We start from the raw sequence: 21,423 nt of genomic DNA on the forward strand, positions 1-21,423 counted from the left end.
TGCACCCACTCCCCCCCACGCCTCGCGATTATTGCGCATAAAGGCGAGCCGAAACTGCCGCGATAAGGCGTGCGGGCGGTTTCGGGACGCAGACAATCCGCGCATGAGCCAGGGCGCGGACGTGGTGGGCCCCCTCCCTGCAGCGACGTCCCGTCGCGCGCGTGGGCTGGCAGGCTTTCCGGCCAAGAGGGGCCACGTGGTTCGCAGACGGCAAGTGGCCGGCCCGCGGCCCGGTGCACGTACTGGCGGGCTCCCGCCCTCCGACTTCGGAAGTTTTCGACCCAGGCGGCCCGCCTAACCAAAGCCGGCTCCCAGCTGCCGGCTTGCTAAGATGGGAAGCTGATCGAGCTTCTCAACTCCTACTCAACTTCGAAGCCCAATCAGCTTCGGGGACTATTGTCGGAGTAAATGGCCACGGGTAGCCTAACCGACTACCCCTGGTTCTTCAGAAAAATTATCAGGCCTTTGGGCCTCCCAACGCCCCAAGCATTGGACCCCCTTCCCTGGCCGGCTGCCTCTGAAGCCGACTCCCGGAAGGCGGCCCAGCCTCAAGCGACCTCCCTCCCCTAGACAACCGCGGGGTGGCCGACTCCAAGAAGTCGGCCTCAAAGAACGCCGACTCCAAGAAGCCGGCCGAGACCACAACCACCAAAAGCCGCTCCCACATAACGGTGACAAGACGGGGTGTGGCCACAGTGCGGCCCACTACCTCCGAAGCCCGAGGCAGGCATGGCTACAGGAGGCCGTACGGGACAGCCGCCTCCCGTGCGGCTCGGCACTGTAGCCATGCTAGCCTCAACGTCATCCACGACAGACTCCCGTACGGCCCGCGGGCGGCGGGCCCCTTCAGCCAGAGAGAGGCGTAAAGGCGGCCCGGCCTTTCCCAGTCGGCCAAGGGCGTAGCCGGCCCCAGAAACCGGCTACCCCTTCCCTCGAAGCATGCGCCACATTAAGGAGACAAGACGAGGTAAGGCTACAGTGAGAGCCCCCGAGGCGGCCCACTGTAGCCACGCTTACCTCGACGAAGCCCTCATCATCAAGGGCGAGGCTACAGTAAGCAGCCGCCGACAAGAACCTAGGCGGTGGGGCCGGCCTGTCGACCAAGAAGCCGGCAGCCGGCGGGACCCACCAGTCGGCGGGACCCAACAGCCGGCGGAGAAGCCGGCGAACGTAGACACTGACGGCTGGGACCAGTGCCCAGCCGGATTACCATTGTACCCCCGGGGGGTAGGCCTATATAAACCCCCCGGAGCACCCATGCAAAGGGTTGGCTTCTAAGCATAGCACACACACCATAGATAGAGAGAAGTTAGAGCTAGCCTTGTTCTTCTTCTCCCTTGAACCCCAAAACAGCTCTAGGAGCGATTGTAGCTACCTTTCCTAATCTAGTGATCATGCGGAGACCCCGCAGAGCAGGACTAGGGGTGTTATCTCCTCGGAGAGCCCCGAACCTGGGTAAGATCCGCTGGCGTGCATGTCTTCGCCTCATCCCGTTTCCAGGCACCGGCGACGTCTTATTGGCACCCACAATGATAAGCCACCCGTTGGCATATGTCGCACCAACCACCTGACAAAGAGACTCCAAAAGTCCATCTGCATGGAGCTTCTTCATGCGTTTGACACCAATGTGACCAAGGCGGCAGTGCCACAAGTATGTGGGACTATCGTTATCAACTTTACATCTTTTGGTATTCACACTATGAATATGTGTAACATCACGTTCGAGATTCATCAAGAATAAACCATTGACCAGCGGGGCATGACCATAAAACATATCTCTCATATAAATAGAACAACCATTATTCTCGGATTTAAATGAGTAGCCATCTCGAATTAAACGAGATCCAGATACAATGTTCATGCTCAAAGCTGGCACTAAATAACAATTATTGAGGTTTAAAACTAATCCCGTAGGTAAATGCAGAGGTAGCGTGCCGACGGCGATCACATCGACCTTGGAACCATTCCCGACGCGCATCGTCACCTCGTCCTTCGCCAGCCTCCGCTTATTCCGCAGCTCCTGTTTTGAGTTACAAATATGAGCAACCGCACTGGTATGAAATACCCAGGAGCTACTACGAGTACTGGTAAGGTACACATCAATTACATGTATATCACATATACCTTTGGTGTTGCCGGCCTTCTTGTCCGCTAAGTATTTGGGGCAGTTCCGCTTCCAGTGACCACTTCCCTTGCAATAAAAGCACTCAGTCTCAGTCTTGGGTCCATTCTTTGACTTCTTCCCGGCAACTGGCTTACCGGGCACGGCAACTCCCTTGCCGTCCTTCTTGAAGTTCTTCTTGCCCTTGCCTTTCTTGAACTTAGTGGTTTTATTCACCATCAACACTTGATGTTCCTTTTTGATCTCCACCTCCGCTGATTTCAGCATTGAATATACCTCAGGAATGGTCTTTTCCATCCCCTGCATATTGAAGTTCATCACAAAGCTCTTGTAGCTTGATGGAAGCGACTGAAGGATTCTGTCAATAACCGCGTCATCCGGGAGATTAACTCCCAGCTGAGACAAGCGATTGTGTAACCCAGACATTCTGAGTATGTGCTCACTGACAGAACTATTTTCCTCCATTTTACAACTGAAGAACTTGTCGGAGACTTCATATCTCTCGACCCGGGCATGAGCTTGGAAAACCATTTTCAGCTCTTCGAACATCTCATATGCTCCATGTTTCTCAAAACGCTTTTAGAGCCCCAGTTCTAAGCTGTAAAGCATGCCGCACTGAACGAGGGAGTAATCATCAGCACGTGATTGCCAAGCGTTCATAACGTCTTGGTTCTCTGGGATGGGTGCTTCACCTAGCGGTGCTTCTAGGACATAATCTTTCTTGGCAGCTATGAGGATGATCCTCAGGTTCCGGACCCAGTCCGTATAGTTGCTGCCATCATCTTTCAGCTTGGTTTTCTCTAGGAACGCGTTGAAGTTGAGGGCAACGTGGGCCATTTGATCTACAAGATATATTGTAAAGATTTTAGACTAAGTTCATGATAATTAAGTTCATCTAATCAAATTATTCAATGAACTCCCACTCAGATAGACATCCCTCTAGTCATCTAAGTGAAACATGATCCGAGTTAACTAGGCCGTGTCCGATCATCACGTGAGACGGACTAGTCAAGAACGGTGAACATCTCCATGTTGATCGTATCTTCTATACGACTCATGCTCGACCTTTCGGTCTTCCGTGTTCCGAGGCCATGTCTGTACATGCTAGGCTCGTCAAGTCAACCTAAGTGTATTGCGTGTGTTCCGAGGCCATATCTGTACATGCTAGGCTCGTCAACACCCGTTGTATGCGAACGTTAGAATCTATCACACCCGATCATCACGTGGTGCTTCGAAACAACGAACCTTCGCAACGGTGCACAGTTAGGGGGAACACTTTCTTGAAATTATTATAAGGGATCATCTTACTTACTACCGTTGTTCTAAGCAAATAAGATGCAAAACATGATAAACATCACATGTAATCAAATAGTGACATGATATGGCCAATATCATTCTGCTCCTTTGATCTCCATCTTCGGGGCGCCATGATCATCTTCGTCACCGGCATGACACCATGATCTCCATCATTGTGTCTTCATGAAGTTGTCACGCCAACGATTACTTCTACTTCTATGGCTAACGCGTTTAGCAATAAAGTAAAGTAATTTACATGGCGTTATTCAATGACACGCAGGTCATACAAAAAATAAAGACAACTCCTATGGCTCCTGTCGGTTGTCATACTCATCGACATGCAAGTCGTGATTCCTATTACAAGAATATGATCAATCTCATACATCACATATATCATTCATCACATCTTCTGGCCATATCACATCACAAGGCACATGCTGCAAAAACAAGTTAGACGTCCTCTAATTGTTGTTGCAAGTTATTACGTGGCTTCTATAGGTTTCTAGCAAGAACGTTTCTTACCTACGTAAAACCACAACGTGATATGCCAATTTCTATTTACCCTTCATAAGGACCCTTTTCATCGAATCCGTTTCGACTAAAGTGGGAGAGACAGACACCCGCTAGCCACCTTATGCAACTAGTGCATGTCAGTCGGTGGAACCTGTCTCACGTAAGCGTACGTGTAAGGTCGGTCCGGGCCGCTTCATCCGACAATACCGCCGAAACAAGATAAGACTAGTAGTGGAAAGAAAAATTGACAACATCTACGCCCACAACTGCTTTGTGTTCTACTCGTGCATAGTAACTACGCATAGGCCTGGCTCATGATGCCACTGTTGGGGATCGTTGCAGAATTTTAAAATTTTTTACGCATCACCAAGATCCACCTATGGAGTTTACTAGCAACGAGGGGAAATGAGTGCATCTACATACCCTTGTAGATCGCGAGCGGAAGCGTTCAAGTGAACGGGGTTGATGGAGTCGTACTCGTCGTGATCCAAATCACCGATGACCGAGTGCCGAACGGACGGCACCTCCGCGTTCAACACACGTATGGAGCAGCGACGTCTCCTCCTTCTTGATCCAGCAAGGGGGAAGGAGAGGTTGATGGAGATCTAGCAGCACGACGGCGTGGTGGTGGAAGTAGCGGGGATCCTGGCAGGGCTTCGCCAAGCGCAAGCGGGAGAGAGAGGTGTCACGGGAGGGAGAGGGAGGCGCCAGGGGCTAGGGTACAGCAGCCCTCCCTCCCCCTCCCTTTATATAGGCCCCCTGGGGGGGCGCCGGCCCCTGGGATCCCATCTACAGGGGGCGGCGGCCAAGGGGGGAAACTTCCCCCCCCCCAAGTCAGGTGGGGCGCCCCCCACCCCCAGGGTTTCCAACCCTAGGCGCAGGGGGAGGCCCATGGCGGGCGCACCAGCCCACCAGGGGCTGGTTCCCCTCCCACTTCAGCCCATGGGGCCCTCCGGGATAGGTGGCCCCACCCGGTGGACCCCCGGGACCCTTCCAGTGGTCCCGGTACAATACCGATAACCCCCGAAACTTTCCCGGTGGCCGAAACTGGACTTCCTATATATAATTCTTCACCTCCGGACCATTCCGGAACTCCTCGTAACGTCCGGGATCTCATCCGGGACTCTGAACAACTTTTGGGTTTTCGCATACTAATATCTCTACAACCCTAGCGTCACCGAACCTTAAGTGTGTAGACCCTACGGGTTCGGGAGACATGCAGACATGACCGAGACGCCTCTCCGGTCAATAACCAACAGCGGGATCTGGATACCCATGTTGGCTCCCACATGTTCCACGATGATCTCATCGGATGAACCACGATGTCGAGGATTCAATCAATCCCGTATACAATTCCCTTTGTCAATCGGTACGTTACTTGCCCGAGATTCGATCGTCGGTATCCCAATACCTTGTTCAATCTCGTTACCGGCAAGTCACTTTACTCGTACCGTAATGCATGATCCCGTGACTAACTCCTTAGTCACATTGAGCTCATTATGATGATGCATTACCGAGTGGGCCCAGAGATACCTCTCCGTCATACGGAGTGACAAATCCCAGTCTCGATCCGTGCCAACCCAACAGACACTTTCGGAGATACCCATAGTGCACCTTTATAGTCACCCAGTTACGTTGTGACGTTTGGCACACCCAAAGCACTCCTACGGTATCCGGGAGTTGCACGATCTCATGGTCTAAGGAAATGATACTTGACATTGAAAAAGCTCTAGCAAAAGAACCACACGATCTTTGTGCTATGCTTAGGATTGGGTCTTGTCCATCACATCATTCTCCTAATGATGTGATCCCGTTATCAATGACATCCAATGTCCATAGTCAGGAAACCATGACTATCCGTTGATCAGCGAGCTAGTCAACTAGAGGCTCACTAGGGACATGTTGTGGTCTATGTATTCACACATGTATTACGATTTCCGGATAACACAATTATAGCATGAATAATAGACAATTATCATGAACAAGGAAATATAATAATAACCATTTTATTATTGCCTCTAGGGCATATTTCCAACACTGAGAACATAAGCCGCGCATAATTTTACCGGATAGGTCCATAGGGAGTAGGAATGTCCATGGCTATGAATCCACTCATGCACTGGGTAGCATCTCCATCACCAATCTTTAGGATGTACTAACCAACAGAAATCAAAAGTGAAACAAAGTCAGCTTACTGCAAATTAAATGAGAGCAACAGAATATACAAATCTGAACGTATGACAACCACTTGCATAAAGCACTCCGAATTTTGCCTAAAAAGTAATAGCAGTCCCCTATATGTAACCTTCGCCACCATTTTGTACACTATGATCTCTGCAGCCGCAGGTTGTTGTTTTCTTTCCAGTCGTACTAAACATTATGAACAGCGCACGTACTTACTGCAGATGATTTCTCCGGATGCTCGCCGTCGTCGTGCTGTGGAGCATGTGTTGAGAGAATTGCTACTGTGAGAAATAAGAAAGATATTTGCTTGTAATGGAAACGGCATATATGAGATTGAATAGAATAGAACATAATATTGAGGTAATTCAATTATGCAGTCTGAGAGGAGAGTAACCGGGCAAGCAGCAGTGATAAAACTTTACCAGTGTGTTCTTGACAAATTGCGCACATAGATAATCAGGCATACATCTTGTACTAAGTGGAATTAGCTAGTACTGGACTCAATTCACAGAATGGCACATACAGGTAATGAGGCATGGATCTCACAGTGAAAAGAAAAGGCAATAGTACACTGAATGAGTCCAATTGTAGGATCAAATAGGAAGATAGAGTGCAGGGAATGAAAATGAAATGGTATCAGTTTATATGATGGAGACTGAGCAATGATGTATGTAAAGTTGTGACTAAGCACACGCTGTGTGCCGATGTGGTAAGCACTTCCTTAGATAGGTTTCACATTTTTTAGGATTCAACAAATTCTTAAAATTAAAGCAGCTTCTTTTGATTCAGTTCTGTATAAGTTTTCTATGGAACATGTTGATGCATGAGTATGGATGAAACGATGTGACTTACAAGTTTCATGTCATTGTCAAAACAGATTCTTACAAATTGAAAATTTAAGATTTAGGCAGAAACAAACCTTCTATTACCGGCTGAGTTCATTGAAGGCTTGTTGTTCCTTCAAAATCTGTTGACCTATCTACTGGATTACTTTGTCTGAAAGCTAACGGAATCTCCTGTCAAAACATCGCAGTATGCTCAACTCGATCTTTTATCTTGACGCAGTATTCCTACATATTCAAGGAACATGCTTATGACAATTTTGAGAAAATATTGTTGATAGTAGAAAGATATATAGATGCAGGTGATCAACCTAATCACAAAAATTATGGCTAAAACCTGACATCAGAAAATTGCAAGAGAGGCTAACCATGGCTGAAACGTATTGATCAGCTTGTTCCTTTGATCTGAGTCTGAAACAGGGATCATTATATGAACTTTGCAGCAGTTATGATAATATGATAGTACCACTGAGGCTCATGAAGATCATCCCTTCCCATCATCTTATCTTCATGCTAAAAAAGCACATTTTCTGTCAGCTATAATTAGTATTCCCAAGCATGTACCATAAAAGGGAAGGAAGCCATCTTCAGTTAGTTTAGAATGTTCTCATTGGGCTGTGGTTCTGATGGTAAGCTCAGTAGTAAAAGTAGGACATGTAGGTTGCATTGTCGTTGCTGATGATCAATCAAAAAACAAAAAGATAGAACAACACCGTTTTATGATAATGCAAAGAACAAAAATATGGATTTAAAGTTATCGAGCACTGCTAGGAAAATATTGTCTTGAAGAACGGAAGGTAAGAAAGCAATAAAGCAAGCGTTGAACCTGTAAAAATATCCTCCAAGCTTTGCCAAATTAGAATAAAGCTGATTTTCCTTTTTGAGAGTTTGATAGCAATCTGCAATGCATCAAAAAAGGATTAGACTTGACAAGAAAGAAATCTCTGCTCCTTTTATAGTCGAAGAACAGGCTTGCATCGACAAAAATACAAAAAACACAGAATTTGCTAGTGTAAGGAACTTGCTATGATACACTGCCGGTGTAAGGAATTTGCAGTGATACACTGAATCTCCACCGGCAGAACAAAGAAGCGCCAATCTGCGGAGATCATACAGCCTGAGACATAAAAATGGAAGGAACTCGTTAGGGCGGAAACATTAATCCAAAAAAAACTTCATCTGCACTGACCATGCAAGACGTAAACTGAAACAGCCAGACTGTTTCAACATTCTAGAGAATCAGAAAAAGCTCTAAGATTATGACACTAAACAAACGACGGCCAATAGATTCTCACCACCCTTGCAAACAATTGGACAAATACTTTGTCTCCATTGATTGATCACATTTTGCTGCCCTCTCATCTATCAAATTGAAAATTCCAAAAGTCACAATCAAGAAAAAACAGTATCCATTTGGGAACTTGAATCCAGAACCGGGGAAACAGAGGAAGGAGTCATCACACCAGAGATTCGTCATGGAATGGCTCTTTCTACCGTCGCCTGTCGTTCTACACAAACTCATGGACCGTGAATTAACTACTGAACCAACTTCAAAACTCTAGAAATTAAGGGAGGAGGGAGGAGGAAGACCACACCGTCAAGAAGGTTGCTGCCGGGGGGAAGGGACCAAGGGACGGCACAGATGGCGTCGTAGCCGTCGCCGATGAGCTAGCGGCACTGCAGCTCACCGCCGGGCCAATCGAAAAGCACGGGAAAAGAATGGGGAACGCAGCGACGACGCGAGTCGTATGTGAGGAAGAGGCAGAGTGTTGAGACGGCGCGAGCTGGCCACCCGCACTCGCCACCGACGGCGAGCTCCAGTCGAGAAGCTCATCGCAGGCTCGAGCCGCCCTGCTCTGCCTCCTGCGGTCCTTCCGATGGCCATGAATGGTGAGGAGAGGTTGCAGAGGGGGCATGGAGGAGAGGAACAGCACGAACCGCGGGGAATCAGGCGCCCGGCTTCTTCCTCGGCTTTGTCGCACCTCCGAGAACCAATAATCGAGAGGCTGCCCCTTCCACCGGCCGGCCGCCTCTCCACCCGCGACGCTCTATCTATCGATCCATTGAGAGGCATGGCACGAGCTTGGCCTTGAGGATGAGCCAACACAGCTTCTTGAGGTCGATGTCCGGCAGTCCGGGTGCAGGTAGAGCCCCAGCGCGCCCGTGTGGCGCTCGTCCACTTCCGGCGGCGGCCGCCGCCGCCGGGATTTGGGGTGGCCGACATGTAGTTGGGGGACTTTTTTGACGGGACATGGAGTTGGGGGCGTTGCGTGGAGTCGGGGGCGTTGCGTGCTGAGAGGAAAAGGAAAAGGGAAAGCCACAGGAAGTTCCTTCAAGGTGGCCCCTCTCTCTTCTGTCTAAAAGCGCCCAATAACGAGCTTGCGTCGGCAGCGTTTTTGTCTGCAGCTAATCCGACGTGTACTGCGCGAGAGCACGCCCCTGATGCGCACGTTAATGTGTTTGATGTGCGTCAGCCCGGAGACGTCGAAGCGATCGGCGACGTCGACCTTGGAAGCCATTGGTCAACGCCGTCGGGAGGCAGTCCAGACTCCGGATTTGTTGGGAACTGCCCTGCTTCGCCGGTAAAGTTCTTTTTTTAGATAAACACGTACTACTTTATTAATTAAAAATAATTGTTACATCGTCAATAAGTAAATAAACAATGTCCCTCGTAGGCTCCTCAAACCAGTCCGTAATGATTGAAAATTTTACTAACCTAGCAATTTCATGAGCCATCTTATTTGCTTCCCTATGAGGTGCATATATGTACTGTGTCTGGGCAAGACTTCGGAATTACAAGTAGACGTGCAGCTGCCAGCTAGTACTAATGATTCTTTCTGCAAGTTGCAACTTGCGATTGTTTCTGGAAAAAAAAAAAGTCTACTACCGTTTACTACAGACGAGTCCACTGTTGTTGGCTCTAAGGGCATCTTTAACAGCAACCCGCAAATTTTCTTTAAGACACGGATATGGGAGGCCGTCATCCAATGATAGCCGCATACATTTTATAACAACTAGATGACAACCCGCGCGTTGCAGCGTGAATTTATAGTACTATATAAAAGGATTTATGGAGTGAGAAATAGGAAAACTTATGAAAGGAAATATAAATATATGTCTATTCGAACATTTGAATTGTATAAAAAGTCAGACAAATAATATATTGTAGAGTATCTCCATAGTTGCGTAATTAGAAGAATGCATTGCCAATATTAAGAGAATAACACATATTATGATGAAAATTTTCTCATAAAAAATCTAGATAATTTCATTTGGTTGTGTATTAGAAGTGCATCGGAGCAAGAAACAGAGAGATTGCATACTAATTTGTGACCCTCACGGTGTTAATGCACCCGAATAGGAATTACCTTGCATTCTCCACCTTGATCCACTTATTGAGCGAACGGTAGTTAAACCTATACAAAATGTGATGGTTGCTGAGTAGACACATAAGTACTCGAAAATCCATTTCTGCACCCGCGCCGACGAAAAAAATCAAAATAAATACTAGAAAAATTAAAAAAAATCCAAATAAAATTTGTGTGGCAGACAATTTGATGCGTGAGGCCCGCTCCAAATTTCAATTCATTTGGACATATGAGAAGCTCTCAGCAAAAAAGATAAATTCGGGGTCTATAAAAATGTTTATTGTTCATGTACTGTTTTGGCCTGATTTGTCTTTTTTGTTGAGAGCTGATCATATGTCCAAATGACTTGAAATTTGGAGCGGGCCTGACGCATCAAATTGTCTACTACACAAATTTTATTTGGAATTTTTGAATTTGTTTTGAATTTTTTATGAATTATTTTTTAACCGGATGCAGATGAGCCTGGGCACCAAAACGCCCTACTCCATAAGTACTCTACTTTACTAAATATTTTTTATCACACTACCAGTAAACATATAGTAATGAAATTGAAGGACAATGAGAACAACTCATACCTGATCCTCTGTGCAAGGAGAAAAACTCTTACGCTAGAATTGTTATTCAGGGTGTTTTATTTCAACCAAATATTTGTGAGTAAGCATGTAGTGGGGCTATAGGCACCATACAGTTAAACTGAATTTCAGAGAGAATGCAACTATGTTAATAAGAGTACTTCATATTTCCTTTCATTTATATTGGTAGGTGATTGCTGTGACAACAGAAGAACCCTGCACTTTGGGAAGAAAAAAATGTCTATCACACAATTGTATCACTCGAGTAATAGAACATAACGACCCATAAAATTCAGAATGGAATAGTTATCCCAGGGAACAAATTACCTGAAAATGAACTCGAATAATATGCAATACTTTGTGAACTTGTGATTCTACAAAACAATCTGCCGAGAGCAATAATAGTACAAAATACTAAACTAAAATGTGTGAGAGGGGGGAAATTGAGAGATGTGTGATTGCGGTTGGGCAGAATATAGCTCGTCAGGTGCATGCCTGGGCGTAGGTCCTAGAACATCATAGCTCACGACGGCGGGGATCACCAGGCTCCGAGAGAGGTAGAGATCCGGCAGCAGAGCATGGGTCTCCGACGGCGACGACCCTGTGAAAGCTTGGCCGGCCGTGGCGCAATACAAAGAGAGAGAGGGGTATATATATAGACGAAAACATGAGAAGAACCAATGTGTGTTTTTTTCTTTTTCTATGAGGGAATAGGTGGAGCTTTGTTCGTTCAGGGATATGAAGGAACCTTCGGCGGTTCGTTGATCAGATCGGACTAATACGGTAGGACGAACGTTTGGCGAGTAAATTGCTGAAAGCCATCACATTTGTGACGAGGGTACTCCAAAACCACCGCTTTTGTTGAAAACTAGATCGGGATCGCGCCTTGGCGCGAGGGTGCCGGTCCAAACGTTTTTGGTCAAGTAGGGAATGCTTAGCCAGTAGCAGCACATGTATATCATATGTATTCATACATGGTAACAATACAGCGAAAGAGAAACATTCAAACGTGATAGAAGTGAGACATAATACCACTCAGTACCAGCATGAAACTATAAGGCATAATTGATCTCAGCTCGTTCATTAGATTAAAAAAAAGTCACTCGACAGGAACCTCAAAACCAAAAGCGCAGCCATTCGATACGATGGTTAATAACAAAAGTGATATAATATGAGAAAGTTATTGGAGCAGAAACATAATAAAGAAGAAGCAACTAAGCATGTTAATAGACATGACCAAATGGAACACCCTCAAGGTGATGGACAATTGTTGATCTAGTGAACCATAACGTATACGTGCCTTCCACTGCCTCACATAGATCCTGGCACGCTTGTATAAATTTCTCTCATTCAAAGTGTCCACAAACATGTCTATGACCTCATTAGGCACCGTCCCGTTGGCATGATTTCCCTATAGAAGAGCACACATGCAGAATATGTTAAACAACCAGCAAGAAGCATATAACCCTAGAGAGCAATGTCAAAAGATACAGTCATCAGCATTAAAAAGCTACAATTTAGCCTATTTAGATTATACACAACCAAGAGAAGCTCTTGGATCTCCTAAGGAGACAACGTATAGAAGAGTCAGCCACCCCTAGTGTAAACAGTGTATGCTTTGTTAAAAGGAAAACAGAAAACAAAATAACCACTCACCTTTCGTCGGTCATGACCATATGTATACTCTTGACAGGGCCATCATCGAAGCCACCCCGCTGGTACCATAGCCTGGAGATTCGCAGGTAAATGTGCTGGTTCCACACGGCCGAGAATATGCCAGATAAGTCGACAAAATTGTACAGAAGCAGAGGGGGTTGGATAATCTATGGCACATATGAAAGAAAAAACAGTTTTGGCACAAGTTTTAGGTAAGAATGATACTTAGACAGTAAATAAAAAAACAACTGATTAGAATTATTTCTCAGTTTAGATAGAAAAGAAAGAACCAATGATTGTTTACATATAGCAGAATAAATGCTAGGTGAGTAATTCATTGATGCCAAAATAACATAATTAGATACATATCCATAATTAGTAAAAACCATGGAAAGAAATCATATATAGTATAAGCTGGAAGACATAGTACATCAAATCTGAAGGATAAGCACTCTAGATAACAGCCATTGATTTGATAATCAGCAACATCAATATAAATGAGAACAATCTTTAACCGTAGTATCCTATACAGCACCCGGAAAACACAATTAGCTTACTCTACCTATATAACTTTCTTGGAGAGGTCGAACGAGAGCGAGACGAAGGGTACCTGACCAATGGGGACGAGATCGCTCCTCTGGTGTGCTCCCTCTCCGGTCAAACCACAAGACAACCCTCCGCCACGGCACCGACCGAACTGCAAATTATCCAGAAACCTCATGCAAAAAAAAAAACCGCGGTACTGGAGGGGCAGGCTGGAGGGGCGGTGGATCAAATCATAAATCAGAGACCAGTATCAACGATGCCATTGCTCCAAATAGGAGTCTAGTTACACGCTACTAACTATAGTTCCCCATATAATAAATAGTCAAATTTCTTTTGAAGACGTAGACCTCAAAATACACACATTGAGTACTCATGTGCTGGGTAGTGACAGCGACTCGTTTCATGTGCAATAAAAATTCAGAGGTGTTCTCCAAATAAATGAAAATAGCAGCTTTCTAAGAAAGAAAGAAAAATGTGCATACACAAAGGCACAAACTATATGCACTGAATACTCAAGTTACATGTCAGGCACTCGAGTTACATGTCAGCTATAGTGCTTGTTTCATGCAATGAACTGACTGAAGGGAAACCAGCTGAACACAAGACAGATAAACACACGTGAAAATAGCATAAGAATGCATGAGCAGACTCTGTTCTACCGGATATGCATATTAGCCATGTAAAGCCCGATAAAAGAAATGTTGATCTGACTAATAAGACCACCACATCTAGAATAAAAACAGTAAAGAATCCCAAGGCCAAAGCACACCCTGAACATTAACTTGCAGATTGTTGGCAGCAAAAAAGTAGAACTACCAAAATCAACCCAATAACTAATTAGGCCAAACACTGTAGGAGGCAAACATATTTATAGCTAACAATAGTTTGCATTCATAGGGACAGCCGATCTCTAACTTAGTACCCAATATTGTACAACCATGCATCTCATCTCAAAGACCATTCAGGTTTATTCATGTCATGCTTGAAATATATATCTGTTACTACATGGACAAAACATTGGTATGAGAGAGAAGAAATCTTTACATAAGACAGAGAAGAAATCCTAACCAGACTAAATCAAGGACCAACAACAAACAATAAAAGATCAAGAACAACTTATGCAATAAAGTTATAAGAGAGAATAAATCTTTACATAAGACGGCTATAAACACTGGAGCATAAGTAAGCAACGCCTTTAAACACAAATAAAAAGGGTTTGATGTTCATTGCATAGTGGGCTCAGATTCGCCTTTCCTCGATCATATAACCTACCCCCATCATCTCTTATCACCAGATCAATCTGTTTATACAATGGAGCTGCCCTGGTTATCAATCAACAAGAATGACCATCCAAGGACAGATCAATAGGTATCACAGGATCAAAAAGGATTCCAGAGACAACAGGGAGGACCCAACTTGATACCCCACAGGTGCCTCGATTGCTCAAAGGCAAACTTATTTCAGCCACAGTTAATCATCATCGCCCTAGCACGAACGCCACCGCCACAGACAAAGCGAAATGATGAGAATACCCTCGGGGGGCACCCAAATAACGCGCGTTGGCACGGCCGGGCGGGACACCGCTCACAGGGGAAAATATCCGACGGTTGGAGACGATCGGGTAAATATCTGACGGCCCACAGCGACCGAGCCCGAGATCCAACGGCCAGAACAGCATCAAGGAAACGATCGGACGGCCAGAATGCTCTAATCGCTGAGAACGCTCAGGTTTCGATCCGTCTCATGTTTCTGGATACAGTAGCCAAAGCAGAGGAGCAGGAGGAAGATGGAGTTCACCGAGGGAGGTTGTAGCCGAGGCAATACTCAGTGCGCGCCGGGGTTGCGCCTGAACGCCGTCCAACCGGCGAGGAACCGCGTCGGAGTTGCGCCTTGCACCGTCCCGCCGACGAGCACAAACGCATCAAACAACCTGTGTAAGAAAGGCATCGTTGTTTATCAGAAACAATTATTTAGGAGGGAGATGACTCGCCGATCGCTGCATTCCCCACCTGAGGAGAAATATAAAGCCATCCTACTAAGTGTGGTTAACTTACACTTACATACACATATGGTTCTATATGAATTCTAGCTAGTCATACTGATCCACCTAGAAAAATGGAATGCATAAACCAAATAGAGGTCAATCCAAAGGAGCAGCAGCTGCAGACCCAGCCAATCCAAAACAGCAACAGGTGCAGACCCAACCAATCCAAAGGAGCAGCAGCTGCAGACCCAACAATTTCAATTTACTTGTTAAATTCTACCTATTGGTCAAACACTCCTACACATGATACTTAGAATCAGGCCGCAGCTTAAAAAACCTACACGGGCACTTCACATGTTGAAAACTAACGAAATTGAGCACGGAGACAACTTAACTAAGCAGGTTCAAGGACAGTAGAATTCATGGCACATTTGTAACTTACCAACATGTAGTTTTCTATCATGCAACTGTCCCAAATAAATGTTTCCATGAACAACATAATTACATAAAGATGCAAAAATAAATAGGAATGGAGGATAGACCTCACTCCCCACTAAGCTGCCAAGGTATGCCAGACCCTTGATAACTGAAGATGCATTAGTATAATCTGTAATCAATAGGAACAAACATACATGTTGAATCACATGAAGCATGAACAGAACGCATTGGAGAAGAACAAACACCTTATGAACCCAGACTGACAAACTGGACAGTGAATCCACGGCATATCATTTGGCTGGTCGTGTAGTTAGATCGGGGAGAGCATTGGCCGTGACCCTCCTGTTGAGTGCCAAAGAGGAGGATTGATGGGCAGTTAGTGAGGAGAGATCGGCAGCGGCAAGTTAGGCACATACACATAGGTAGACAGGCTGCAGGCACATACCAAGATGAGAAGCGGCAAGGCGCACATACAGGTCCCGGCTGAAGTTGGGGAACACGCGGAGGACCTCGAGTGTGCTGGTCCATGGCACGCCACTGAGCTTGGCGCTGGCGTACGCCGTGCACGAGCAGCCACCCAGGCACCTCTGCGCGCAGTCCGCGAGGATGGCACGAAAGTCCACCACGGCGGCCGTCATGTCGGGGACCTTGCCGCGCGTAATTAGCACGAAGGTGTTGGTGCCGTTGCGGCAGTCGAGCCGCGTGGCGCCGACGCACCTGACGCCGTTGACCCGCGGCGCCTCTCTACTCTCCTCCGCCTGCGGCGCCGGCGGACTGCGGCCGCATCTGGGTCGGACGGCGACAGAGAGGATATGGATGCGGCCAGCCGGGGGAAGGAAGGAGACGACAGAGGCGCGTGGACGCGGACGGCGCCGTCGGCGCCAACACCGCCCGATGCGGCTAGCTCTCGGCGTCGCTCGGTGCCGGGCCAAGCTGCTGGTGGGGGCGGACATGGCCGGTGGCGAAGGTGCAGAGGAGGGTGGCGGGTCGGGTCGGAGAGAGGGAGGGCAAAGCAGCGATGGCGGGCTCGGGCCTAGGGTTTGGAAGGAGAGAGAGAGGTGAGGCGGGAGGAAGAGGAAGGGGGCGGCGCGAGTGCGGCTGTGCGGGAGGAGCGACGGCGGCTAGGTTTCCTCTCCAGCGGCCCCCTTTTATACCACATGACGCGAAATGACAAAAATGACCTTGTGGGGGCGCTGGAATTACGCGCGGTGGCACGAAACGGGAGTAACTGTTCATTGTAGCAGTAGCTCCGGGTCGATCCGACGGTTCAAAACGCATCAAGTAAACGATCCGACGGCCGAGAGTCGCTAAGCTCTGAGAACGCTCATGTTCTCCCAACTAACATACTAGTCTGATAAAAATACCACCAACTCCGTGGCAAGTGAGTATCAAATTGCACTTAACGAGCTGTGAGCCGAGACTAACAGGAAAGCTAACGGGCTGGCCCCACATGTCAGGCTGACTTGGCATGTTTACGTGGACTATACGCTGAGGTGGAAGTTAGCCCCACCAGTCAGCCTCTCATCTTTTTTCCCTTTTACTTCTTCTTTTTCTTACGTAGTCAACGCCAGGCCGCCGGCTCTGGTCTGCGATGCGCCGGACCTGTCACACCTTCGATTTCGCCTGCGCGGCCGCCCTGCCCCTTGCAGCTATCTCCGACGCCGCATCCTTTCAACGCCCCCGGTCTAGCTTTCCCCGCGCCGCCGCGCTGCCGCCTCACACTCGCCGGCGGGCCCCGCGCCCACAACGCCGCTGCAGCCTCGCGCTCGCCAACGAGCCCCGGGCCCGCACTGCCGCTGCCGCCTCGCACTCGCCGGCGAGCCCCGTGCCTACGCCTGCAACGTCGGAGCACGCGGGCGAGCACATGAGGACGCGCGCGTGGCGCTCTGGGCTTGCGGAAGCACGGCCGAGGTGCAACACGTGCACGCGGCACACGAGGGCTCACCAGGTGGCCGACAACGAGAGCGGATAAGGTCAGGGGCAATTCGTCGTGGCCGATGACGGCGGCTGGAGGAGGCTTGATGAGGCAGGGAAGGGAGGCAGTGGAGCGTCCCTCCCGTCGTGTCCATCGACGGCGAAGGCGACTGGGGGGAGTAAGGCCGGGCGTGGAGGGTCGACGGCGTCAGTGGTGGCTGTAGGGGGCGGCGCGGGTTGTGGCGCGACCGTGCAGGGGAAGCCGGGCCGAGGCCGGGGCTCGGAGGGCCGGCGCCGTCGAGCTCCACATCTTGTGCGTGGATGGAGGCGAGGCGTGGATGGCGCCGTCGAGCGGTTGGCCGGCGCCGACGAGGCCCGCGGAGATGGTGCATGGCGCGGTGGCGGCGGTCGGCATTGCGCTGCCGGATCCGAGGGAGTAGGTGATGTGCGTGCACACGGAAAGTGTTCGACGAAATGCCAGGGAGACTAGTGAGAGAGAGAGCGTGAGAGACTAGTTAACCGTCCATGTGTTTATTTTTTGCCAAGTAAGCCTGACATGTTGGGCCAGCCAGTCAGTTTTCCTGTTAGTCGTGACTCATAGCTCGTTTAGTGCAATCTATTACTCACTTGCCGCAGAGTTGATGGTGTTTTGTTATTTTCAGCAAAAGTGATGGTTTTGGAGTACAAATGTGATGGCTTTCAGCAATTTATTCACATTTAGCAGATGCCTAATAAGATTCCTACAGTTATGGAAAATAATAGCGCATGCACACTCATAATCCCATAGAATCCGGGCAGTTATTGCATGTGCCCTTTCTCTCGTTCCTCTCCCTAGCACGATCCGCATGCGTGAATAGCAAAATCAGGTCCTTCTTTCCCGAGCATGCATTGTTGTCTCTGTTGTGCCACTGATCGCTCCAATCAAGGATAAATTTATTCCTGTCAATAGCTTGCATGTTTCATTAATTCTCTAATATTCCAGCCCTCTAAATATATGGACGCGACTGCATCGGAGTCTAGCGATAGACATTTTTTTTCTAATTATTTGTTGCATGCGGTCTAGAGTGGAACGATGCCTGTCTCATGAGTGGGTGCATGGATGAGGAATTGCTGATGTGGTAGGCTGATGACGTGGACAGTGTGCATGCTAAGAGAATTGTTAAAAGTGGGGATCAACTTCTTAAGAATGTTAGATTCGAACTAACCGGACGAAAATCCTTCAAACACGACCGGATTTCATATAAATATGTCAGACTTCATTACATTTTGGACATACTTCAACGTTCAACTAGAAACGGTGCTCGTCTGGCTCTGGAGGTATAATTAATTAACCTAACTATGATCGCCGGCGTTCGTTCCCCGTGTCCGGCCGTGAGCCCCGAGAACTGAAACTTCGCCTTCTCCAGTTCCACCTCACCGCTCTCCAACTCTGCCTCCGTAACCTCCACCTCCGGAGCCCCGAGAACTGAAGCTGTCCACCTCGACATCGCTGCCAAGCAACTAATCGGCCGTCGATGCTCAGCCCACCAAGTTTGGCGTCGACGGGAGAGGAGGAGCGGTGGCCTTCCTGGGACCCGAGTGGCGGCGACCTGCCGTGCACTACTCTTCCTCGCTGCCGTCGGCGCCCGCGAACGTGCTGTCTTCGTGGTTGTCCTGGCGGGGCACGGCCTCCTGGAGCCGGCGATGTCGTCCTCGTCGTCGGTCTCACCGAACATCGAGTCCGCCTCCCTCGTTGCAGTCCTTGTAGGCGGCCGCCACCTCCGCCAGTGGGCGAAGCGGTAGGACTCTAGGAACACCTCTTGCCCCGCCACGTCAGCGGCCGGCGCGATCGCCCTGCCGGCGGCCAGCTGCTCCTACACCTGCAGGTGCTCCTGTAGGAGTTGGTGCCTGTAGGCGGCGGCGGCCTGCGCCTTTCGAAATTGCTCCTCCCTCTCCTTCTGCACCATGTCCGTGTAATGGGCACGGGCCTCGTCGATGGCCATGGTGTTGGAAATATGCCCTAGAGACAATAATAAAATGGTTATTATTATATTTCCTTGTTCATGATAATTGTCTATTGTTCATGCTATAATTGTGTTATCCGGAAATCGTAATACATGTGTGAACACATAGACCATAACATGTCCCTAGTGAGCCTCTAGTTGACTAGCTCGTTGATCAATAGATGGTTACGGTTTCCTGACCATGGACATTGGATGTCATTGATAACGGGATCACATCATTAGGAGAATGATGTGATGGACAAGACCCAATCCTAAGCATAGCACTAGATCGTGTAGTTCGTTTGCTAAAACTTTTCTAATGTCAAGTATCATTTCCTTAGACCATGAGATCGTGCAACTCCCGGATACCGTAAGGATGCTTTGGGTGTACCAAACGTCACAACGTAACTGGGTGACTATAAAGGTGCACTACAGGTATCTCCGAAAGTGTCTGTTGGGTTGGCACGGATCGAGACTGGGATTTGTCACTCCGTATGACGGAGAGGTATCTCTGGGCCCACTCGGTAATGCATCATCATAATGAGCTCAATGTGACCAAGTAGTTAGTCACGGGATCATGCATTACGGAACGAGTAAAGTGACGTGCCGGTAACGAGATTGAACAAGGTATTGGGATACCGACGATCGAATCTCGGGCAAGTAACGTACCGATTGCCACCGAGAGAGTTTCGGGGGTCACCGATATTGTACCGGGACCACCGGAAGGGTCCCGGGGGTCCACCGGGTGGGGCCACCTATCCCGGAGGGCCCCATGGGCTGAAGTGGCGTGGGAACCAGCCCCTGGTGGGTTGGTGCGCCCCACCCATGGGCCCAAGGCGCCTAGGGTTGGAAACCCTAGGAGGCCGTTGCCCTCCGAGGGGGCATGCGCCCCCCTGGTTGGAAACCCTAGGAGGCCGTTGCCCTCCGAGGGGGCATGCGCCCCCCTGGTTGGAAACCCTAAGGGGGTCGTTGCCCCCCGAGGGGCCGCCGCCCCCCTCTAGATGGGATCTCCAAGGGGGGCATGTGCCCCCCTAGCCCCTATATATAGTGGAGGGGAGGGAGGGCAGCCGCACCCTAAGCCCTGGCGCCTCCCTCTCCCTCCCGTGACACCTCTTCCTCCTCCAGTAGCGCTTGGCGAAGCCCTGCTGGAATCCCGCTGCTTCCACCACCACGCCGTCGTGCTGCTAGATCTCCATCAACTTCTCCTTCCCCCTTGCTGGATCAAGAAGGAGGAGACGTCTCCGCTCCGTACGTGTGTTGAACGCGGAGGGCCGTCCGTTCGGCGCTAGGATCATCGGTGATTTGGATCACGACGAGTACGACTCCATCAACCCCGTTCTCTTGAACGCTTGCGCTCGCGATCTACAAGGGTATGTAGATGCACTCCTCCCCTCTCGTTGCTAGTAAACTCCATAGATTGATCTTGGTGATGCGTAGAAATTTTTTAATTTCTGCAACGATCCCCAACAGTGGCATCATGAGCTAGGTCTATGCGTAGTTTCTATGCACGAGTAGAACACAAGTTGTTGTGGGCGTCGATTTTGTCAATTTACTTGCCATTACTAGTCTTATCTTGATTCGGCGGCATCGTGGGATGAAGCGGCCCGGACCGACCTTACACGTACGCTTACGTGAGACAGGTTCCACCGACTGACATGCACTAGTTGCATAAGGTGGCTAGCGGGTGTCTGTCTCTCCCACTTTAGTTGGATCGGATTCGATGAAAAGGGTCCTTATGAAGGGTAAATAGAAATTGGCATATCACGTTGTGGTTTTGGCGTAGGTAAGAAACGTTCTTGCTAGAAACCTATAGCAGCCACGTAAAAAAAATTTGCAACAACAATTAGAGGACGTCTAACTTGTTTTTGTAGCATGTGTCATGTGATGTGATATGGCCAGAAGAATGTGATGAATGATATATGTGATGTATGAGATTGATTATGTTATTGTAATAGGAATCACGACTTGCATGTCGATGAGTATGACAACCGACAGGAGCCATAGGA

The 21,423-nt window shown here is 48.5% G+C and overlaps 1 protein-coding gene and 1 long non-coding RNA gene across 16 annotated transcripts; both read right to left on the bottom strand.

The window, feature by feature from the left end:
- Window positions 1-5,921: 5,921 nt before the first annotated feature.
- Window positions 5,922-9,258, bottom strand: LOC109766465 (uncharacterized). Of its 5 annotated transcripts, none has more exons than XR_012202264.1 (9): window positions 8,896-9,258; window positions 8,553-8,820; window positions 8,421-8,465; window positions 8,253-8,319; window positions 7,983-8,074; window positions 7,784-7,856; window positions 7,326-7,470; window positions 7,035-7,185; window positions 5,922-6,396 (listed from the first exon to the last, which is right to left on the bottom strand). It is a non-coding gene; the product is annotated as an uncharacterized lncRNA (long non-coding RNA). The 5 variants fall into 5 exon arrangements; XR_012202266.1 differs by having other exon boundaries at window positions 5,922-6,086; window positions 6,332-6,367; window positions 8,553-9,257; XR_012202263.1 differs by having other exon boundaries at window positions 5,922-6,086; window positions 6,332-6,396; window positions 8,553-9,257.
- Window positions 9,259-11,946: 2,688 nt separating this feature from the next.
- On the bottom strand, window positions 11,947-16,713 carry LOC109766459 (receptor-like serine/threonine-protein kinase SD1-7). Of its 11 annotated transcripts, none has more exons than XM_073508350.1 (6): window positions 15,967-16,649; window positions 15,767-15,863; window positions 14,897-15,029; window positions 13,164-13,250; window positions 12,554-12,625; window positions 11,947-12,308 (listed from the first exon to the last, which is right to left on the bottom strand). In XM_073508350.1, exons 1-2 carry the CDS (start codon window positions 16,472-16,474, stop codon window positions 15,832-15,834), a joined length of 540 nt encoding a protein of 179 aa, XP_073364451.1. In that variant the 5' UTR covers window positions 16,475-16,649; the 3' UTR covers window positions 11,947-12,308; window positions 12,554-12,625; window positions 13,164-13,250; window positions 14,897-15,029; window positions 15,767-15,831. The 11 variants fall into 11 exon arrangements, with proteins under 11 accessions (XP_073364451.1, XP_073364446.1, XP_073364444.1 ...); XM_073508345.1 differs by having other exon boundaries at window positions 12,554-12,648; XM_073508343.1 differs by adding an exon at window positions 15,626-15,669 and having other exon boundaries at window positions 12,554-12,648; window positions 13,164-15,029.
- Window positions 16,714-21,423: the final 4,710 nt, after the last annotated feature.

The sequence above is a fragment of the Aegilops tauschii genome, chromosome 2 (assembly GCF_002575655.3).
Source record: "Aegilops tauschii subsp. strangulata cultivar AL8/78 chromosome 2, Aet v6.0, whole genome shotgun sequence".
Classification (NCBI taxonomy): Eukaryota; Viridiplantae; Streptophyta; class Magnoliopsida; order Poales; family Poaceae; genus Aegilops; species Aegilops tauschii.